Here is a 7,417-nt window from a genome sequence, read left to right on the forward strand (position 1 = left end):
CCCATGGTGAGACAATGTCTCAAAAAATAATAAGAAAGAACGAAGAAGACAACAAGAACAACAAAAACCAAAAACAACACGAGTGTTTTCCATATTACTAAAGACTTTTCAAGGCTATCATTTTAGTGGTTACTATTCCAGGACTTAGTTTATCCTACTGTTGCATGTTTAAATTGTTTTCTAATTTAAAACAATAAGGTGGGGTGTTCCTTCAGTCTTAGTGATCGATCATCTTACTTGTTTATTCAGTCTCCCTGCAGGGTGCCAGGAGGCCTAAGCAGACTGGAGAGACTCCTAAAGCCTATGTATTTGGAATTAGGAAGCCAGCGGCTGAACTCCCAGGGCTCTTTATGGGAAATTACCCTTCCTCCAAAGATTACCTTTGGAAGATGTAGAAATGTAAATGAGGAAAGCAGAATCCACAACTCTCCTAGTCTGTTGCCCTGGGGCCCAGGTCTTGGTGTACAGACACCCTAGGAAGCCCAAGTTAAGAAAGCAAATGCACTTTGAATTTGGTCTAAGTTCAAAGGGCTTCCTTATTCTCCAAATTGCTTAGGGTGCATTAAAATGACACCTTCTACATCAGAGAGTCTGCATAGTTTTCCTATTGGTCGGGCCTAGATCTGTTTTTGTCAAACATGGAAACCAAGGGGATTGGATGTTCCTAGTTTTCTCCTGGTTGATATTTGGGATGCAGAGTAGGTTTTCCCCTTCCCTTTTTGAGGTTTCCAAAGGGAGTAAGTAATAAATATATAATAAGTATATCCCAGCTGGGTATATCAGAAGCATTTATTGCAAAGTGAATGAGTTCCCAATTTGGGAAAATAACACGTTTTTTAGCTTTTTCTTTGTGTGTGGGGGCGTCCCTCTTGTAGGACACTGTGTGCTAAGTTGAAGTCACCTATCCACTTACTGTGACCTTTCCCTCTCCTTGGCTCAAGAGGTGGTTTATGCTCAGGAAACGTCCTGGGGTCATGTTGAGCCCTGGTTTCCCCAGGCTTAACTGGGGAGAACTTTTCAAAATTGCATTCTTAGGTGAAAGATGTAACACTCTGAAAGCCTTGCAGCAGGAGATAGTGGTCTCTGTCCCACATATCCGCATGCACTTGCAGCTGGTCTTTCGGGAGGCAGGGTGGGAGGAGGTCGCTCCTTTGGTGTCTGAATAAAACTTTGCTTCTTTTGCTTTTGCTTCCCAGCCGTAGAGCTGGCTATGGCCGGAAACTTAAAGCACCAAGCACCCTGAGGGTTCCTCTGGATCTGTCCTCTGTAGCAAGCTGCATAACTACAGACACAAAGACCAGGAAACAATTTACAGGAGACCTTGGGTCTGCCCAAGTCAGCAGGCCCAGGTTATAATTTCAGTTCTGCCACAAATCCGTGGTGTAATCTTAGGTGTCCATTTCCCCACCCATAGCAGATATCAGGAGGGCTGCAGCCTGTGATTTTCTAGCTTTTCAGTCGTTCTCCAGGAGAGCTGTGACCCTGACCTCCGCTGCCATACACCGAGCAAGGGACTTTGTGTGGGGCGTCTTCAGGCACTGCCTGGGGAATGCACACAGTAGTACTTGTTCACCACATGCCTGCACTGGTCACACTTGACTGTGCAACACCAGTGGAATTTACAGTTACAACTGCGCGTGGCCTGAGTTCTCCTCTCTTCCACCCGCAGCCCACACTCGGTGCACAGGCGCCCACAGCTGTGCTGCTCCCGGTGGGATGTGTTGCGGCTGTTCTGCAAGCACTCACGGCCCTCTGTGCCGTGGATGCCCAGGCTGGAATTGTGGGTACAGTAGTCTGGAGATTCCTCTAGAAATACCAGCTCTGCCTCTGCACTGGGAAGGAAGGCCTCAGTAGGAGCCCAGCGGCCCTCGGCGCTGTTGCCGGCCCTTAGGTGCCGCTTGTCCATGTCAATTTTCAGTGCCCGGTCATACTTGGTCTTTAGGTAGCCTCCCATCTCCCGGAAGTCAGCCAGCTGCAGCCAGCATGTCTGGACACTGCAGCTCCCTGAGATGCCGTGACATTTGCAGGTCCTTCTCATGGTGGCTCTTACTGCCTTTACAAAGAGACACAAAGGAAACAATGGCTCTGAGCAAGGGAGGCCAATGGCGACTCATTAAATGGAGTGTTTTAAAGCTGAGTCTCCTGGTTTTGGAGGAGAATCAGAATTACTGGTGAAGTGTAAAAGAATGTATGTCTGGGTCCTAACTCAGATCTTCTCAATGAGAGAATGGTCAGGGGTCTAAGGATGATGATTTTGATGGTGAGCCAGGCAAGTGTGGAGGCTACTAGAGTTGGGAAACCTGCTCCAGGCTTAATGCCATCATCTGTTGAGCAGGTTTATTGGCCCAATTGGAAAAAGAATTGAATAAATTAGGAGTTAGGATGGAGCTCAGTGCTAAAGCACTTGCCTAGCATGCAGAAGGCCCTGGGCACAAGCCTCAACTCAGAAAAAAGCAAAACAAACAAAAACAACTAAATGAAATAATGATCAAGAAAGTACTTTGGAAAAGGAAAAGATGATGATCACACATACTGTTACTGTCTTAAAGCTAGGAACTAGAATATTTGTGCTAGTATGGATGTGTTGGGCTCTCAGAGGGCAGGAAGCTCCTGGAGTTTGAACCCTTACACCGTAAGACAATTACCCATGGGTGTACTTTCCTGAAAAATCTCTTCCCTTGTGCTGAGAAACCAGAACATGTAAGTACATGTTCACAGGAAAATTTCCATAATTTTTGGGTTTAAATCCAACTTTCCAGATCTGAGTTCAGAATACTCTAGAGATTGATGCCCACAAAGAGATCTTAGGGACGAATAAATCAGTCCCAGACAGACTTTAGGACACAAGGTTAGCTAATAAGATCCTATTAGTGTCCTAGAATGTTAGATTAACATGATTAAAATTGTAAGTCATGGAAGTTTTTTGTTTTGTTTTGGTATCAGGTGACTGAACTCAGGACCTTGCGCTTGTGAGGCAGGCTCCAGAACCACTGAGCTAAATCCCCGCTCCTTGTTTTTGTTTTTGCAGTGATTGAACCCAGGGCTCTTTTACTCTGACCTACATTTCTATTCCTTTTCATTTTAAAATTTTAGGCAGGGTCTCGCTAATTCACTAAGTTGCCCAGGCTGGACTCAAACTTTCAATCCTCCTGCCTTAGCTTCCTAGAGTGCTGAAATTACAGGCCTGAGCCATGTCTGGCAGCAAAGCCTTATTTTTTTTTATTTTTTGAGTCATGGTCTCATTATATTTCAAAGGTGCCTTAAACTCATTGTGTGGCCTAGGCTGGGTTTGAACTCACAGGGATCCTCCTGCCTCAGCCTCCTGGGTGCTAGAATTATAGGCATGTGTCATCATGCTTGACTTTAATTCTATATTATTATGTGTTCTCAGAAAACTGCTTGTAGGGAGGGTCAGAGCCTAAGGTTTTGTGATAAGACTAAACCATCTGAGTTCATTGCCCAGCTTTGATGCTTATTAATTGTATTGCCTTGGATAAGCCATTTGTTCAAACCTAACTGGCTTTGTCATCCAGAGGATGAGGACAGCTGTCTCGGTCTTGCTGGGTGGTTGTGAGGATGAAACATGGGTATGAATAGCTTTTGGTAAGCTGTGAAGGGCTGTGCAATGTAAAGCTGTTGCCAATACTGACCGACTCCTATACCCACCAGCCTGCCGGCCCTGTTGTTGTGAAGATTCATCAGGGCTCTGGCATCCTTCCCCTTCTCCAAACTGTCCACAAAGAGTTTGGAGATCCTTTCCCCAAATTCCACATTGTCGCTGCAGCCTCCCCAGATCCAGCCATGGCCTCCTACACATAAGGAAAGAATAAATTCTGCATATGGTTCCCTGCTAAGCCCCAGGAAAAGTCACGGTCTTTTTGGCCGACACAGCCAAACTGTCCCCAGGAGCCCTGGGAGAGTATAAATGCATGACCGAGGGAGATGGGGGAATGGTTCTTGGTATGGGTAGGGGAGGTCCCATTCCAAAGACACTTCAGGCACTTTCCAGCTCTGGGCAGTGAGTCTTCTATACCCATTGTAAATGTAGGCACACTGGAGCTGGCCTAAATGATTTTAGAGCTTCCTTGAGCTTAAGCATCCTGGAACGCGCACCATCATTCTGTAATGATTTTGTTAGCACTCTGTTAGATCTCTTCCCTCCTGCGGGACAAATCTGAGACCATCTCTTAGGTACCTGCAAATAGATGAGTAGCCCTGGGTTATGGACGAGCCTCTCCAATACAAGGAATAGCTGTAAGTTCTCTTCCGCCTTCTCATTTCTGGTCTCCTTGTTTGCTTTAGAGATAAAGTACTTGCTAATCTCTGGCTTCACGCACCCAGCTAAGTCCAGGAGCTCCCAGACCAAGAGTCTAGGGTTTGAGACAGCTGTGCCCTCAGCCTTTTCCGGTAAGGTTTAGCCTACATTCAGCTCTACAGCCCCTCACCTCCTCCTACCCTCACCAGAGAGCCCTGATTACCTGCTTTCCCTTTTTTTGACTCATCACAGCCACAGTTTTCAAAGTCGCCCATGCTGCAGTTCTTGGTGATGGTATACATGACTCCAGCAGAGCTGATGGCATGAATGAAGGAAGTCTCTCGGGTGGCTTTGGAGAGAAAGAAGGGACGGACTAGAAATTGGATCCTGACTGCCCAAAGCATTGGAAAAACAATGCTGTTTTGCTCTCTTTGGCCCCACATCCTTTGGATTTAAGAAGATACTCTTCTTACTTCATCCAGGCACGAATGAGCATCCCCTGGGATCGGCACCTCCTCCTGAAGTCTTTCCAGTAGCCACTGCAGCTGGTCCATGGCAGGGAAACTCTGGGCCACAAGAAGGCTTAGACAGGAGAGAAGGAGCTTTCTCCTTTCTTACTGTGAAGCTGGAGCCTTGTAGTAATCATGATGATTGTGGCTGTCACTACTGAGATTACTAAACTCTTCACAGATATCCTCACGCAGCATTTCCGTACAGCCCTACCATCTCTGAGAGCCCCATGGGATGATAATTCTCTCTGTGCCCATCTTCTTTACTCCCTTTCCTTCAACTCCTCTCGGGCAATTCCACTGTTCCTACTTTTATCTGGGTGTGGCCGTGCACACCTGTGATCCTAGCTACTCTGGAGACTGAGGCAAGGGAATTCGAGTTTGAGCCCAGTGTGGGGAATTTAGTGACTTAGCAAGAACTGCTCTCATAAACAAACAAACGGCTTAAAACAACAGAAAAGGGCTGGTGATGTAGCTCACTGGAAGGCTTCTGGGTTCAGTCCCCATCACCATAAAACAAGCAAGCTGGTAACTTTTATGCAAATTGCTGCACACCGTTATCAGCAAGCAAGCAAGCAAGCAAGCAAGTGCGCACACACACACACGTACACAGACATGCACACACACCCATCTGAAGCAAAACTCCGTGATTTCTGAGTTCACTGTGTATTGCTAGGATACTATAATTGGGCAGTTGTAAAACTCCTTCAGGGGATTCAAACACAAAACCCTTCCCCTACCCCCTCTTTTGTGCTATTAAAGATTAAAACCAAGGCCTTTGCACTGAATTACTATATCACTAGCCCTTTAAAATGTTTTATTTATTATTTGTATTTTTAATTTTGAGACAAGGTCTCATTGAGTTGCCTAGGCTGGGCTCTGACTTGCATTTTTCCCTCCTCAGCCTCCCAGAGTGCTGGGGTTACAGGCATGCCCCAGTGCACCAGGCCTAGCCCCCTCCCCGCTTCAGATAGGGTCTTGCTATGTAGTCCAGGCTGGCCTTGGACTCCTGGTGATCCTCCTGCCTCAGCCTCCTGAGTGCTGAGACTATAGTTGTGCGCTACCACACCTGGCTCCTTTCTTTTCCCATTTTTATTTCATGCAAATCAGCAGAAGCATGTACGAACACAAATACAGGCGTGCATTTAAAAAGTAGAAAAATTCCTTACATTTGTCGTGAGATACTACTGTCCATTCAACCTTTAAAATATTCCTAGTGAGCTGGGTAGAGCTGGTTTTTACCCAAATGACAAAAGTGGCACTGAGAGAAGGGAAGTCACTTAATCAAGGTCACACGACAAGAAGACGGCAGCCCAGCAGGTCACCTGTTGGTGTCACTGTGCACACACAATGCGTGCACACATGCTTCAGGTACGCCCCTTGCCCAGGGAGCTCCCCACAACTTACCACTTCTCAGCCTGTTGTGGGTAGAGAGCTGGAGGGCGTTCTCAGGGCAGTTCCAGCGCTCCCAAGCAAACTGGAACTTACATTCCTCCACGCCACTCTGGGCTCCCAAGGCCACGCTGGTAGTGTAGGTCAGGTAGGCCTGGCAAGGGAAGAGGAGAGGCGGGAAGTGAGCTTCTGCCTGATACAGGCTGCCTGAGGCCAGGGGAGCAGGTAGGACTCACATAAGCCAGCTCTGTCAAGAAACATCTGGGGTCTCTGAGGAAGGGGGCCTGAGACTGTCTCTCCCCACAAGAGTTTCCTTAGGAGCCCCAGAGAGTAAAAAGAGGGGCTGAAGACCATCCTACCTTCGGACCTGTCATCAGGAAATTATTCACTGACCTACCAAAAAGAGAAAACGTGACACGGAGGTGAATACAGATGAGACCACAGGGGCTTCCTGGGTGGCGCGGGAGCGATGGGGCAAAGAGCTTACCAGGCAGAGGTGCTGAAGGTGGCGCAGCCGACAACCACAGCCAGCCACAGCATGAACAAGTCACCCATGGCCCTGTCCACCCCAAGAGGACCAGCACCAGCTAGGGCCAAGTGCAGAGAAGCGAGGAGAGAGCAGGGTCTTTGTCAGTATTTATGTGAGAAAATTCTGAATGGCCAAGGGTGAAACAGCAACACCCGCCTCTTTTGTCCCCACTGGCAGGGCTGCGGGAGACACTGACCCAATGGGGGACCAGGGAGGAGGGGCTCAGCCCAGGCCTTCAAGGAAGCCCCGCCCCACCAGCGGGCGGCCTTCTCTTCCCTCCCAGACTGAGAGCTGGAAACTTTTCTCTTACCCTTGAAGTTCACTTTCTCTGAAAGTCAGTTTCTTTAACTGCCCAAGGTCCCATTTCTCAGAATCATGTACCCTGGAATAGCCTGAGCCCCGACCCTAAGGCTGCTCACCTGTGCTTGGAGCTGCATCCCCGTTTGTCAAAGAGACCTCACCTTTTGCCCTGCCTTCTTCCCCAGGGTGTCGATCTTTGTAGAGCAGTGATGGTGAACAGCCTTTTGACGTGCCACAGGTTCGCCACCACGATCGTGGAGGAGCTCTGTTTGGGAATCTTTTCTACTCATTTACCCAAACAAGTGCGTGCACAGTCCCCCTCTTCCTGGATGACTGAGGGTGAAGGAACTGTGGAACTGCGGAGCAGAAACATTACCGAGGCCATCTCTGCAACAGCCACTTCCATTACTTTTTCCTAGAGTAAGTTTCCTT

At 47.9% G+C, this 7,417-nt stretch overlaps 1 protein-coding gene across 2 annotated transcripts; it reads right to left on the reverse strand.

Annotated features, from left to right (window-relative positions):
• Nucleotides 1-618: 618 nt before the first annotated feature.
• Nucleotides 619-6,825, reverse strand: Wnt8a (Wnt family member 8A). 2 transcript variants are annotated; one of them, XM_010613756.1, is made up of 6 exons: nucleotides 6,644-6,825; nucleotides 6,516-6,549; nucleotides 6,172-6,310; nucleotides 4,479-4,604; nucleotides 3,667-3,809; nucleotides 619-2,053 (listed from the first exon to the last, which is right to left on the reverse strand). In XM_010613756.1, exons 1-6 carry the CDS (start codon nucleotides 6,709-6,711, stop codon nucleotides 1,532-1,534), a joined length of 1,032 nt encoding a protein of 343 aa, XP_010612058.1. In that variant the 5' UTR covers nucleotides 6,712-6,825; the 3' UTR covers nucleotides 619-1,531. The 2 variants fall into 2 exon arrangements, with proteins under 2 accessions (XP_010612058.1, XP_010612059.1); XM_010613757.1 differs by lacking the exon at nucleotides 4,479-4,604.
• Between the last annotated feature and the right edge of the window lie 592 nt (nucleotides 6,826-7,417).

This window comes from Fukomys damarensis, unplaced genomic scaffold, assembly GCF_012274545.1.
Source record: "Fukomys damarensis isolate Sample0158 unplaced genomic scaffold, DMR_v1.0_HiC HiC_scaffold_3, whole genome shotgun sequence".
Lineage (NCBI taxonomy): Eukaryota > Metazoa > Chordata > Mammalia > Rodentia > Bathyergidae > Fukomys > Fukomys damarensis.

Coding starts and splice junctions, on each gene's coding strand:
- Wnt8a (XM_010613756.1), bottom strand. CDS start 6,711: ATGGGTGACTTGTTCATGCTGTGGCTGGCTGTGGTTGTCGGCTGCGCC. Junction 6,550..6,643: donor ACCTTCAGCACCTCTGCCTG/GTAAGCTCTTTG, acceptor TCTTTTTGGTAG/GTCAGTGAATAATTTCCTGA. Junction 4,605..6,171: donor CCACAACAGGCTGAGAAGTG/GTAAGTTGTGGG, acceptor TTCTCTCCAAAG/CCACCCGAGAGACTTCCTTC.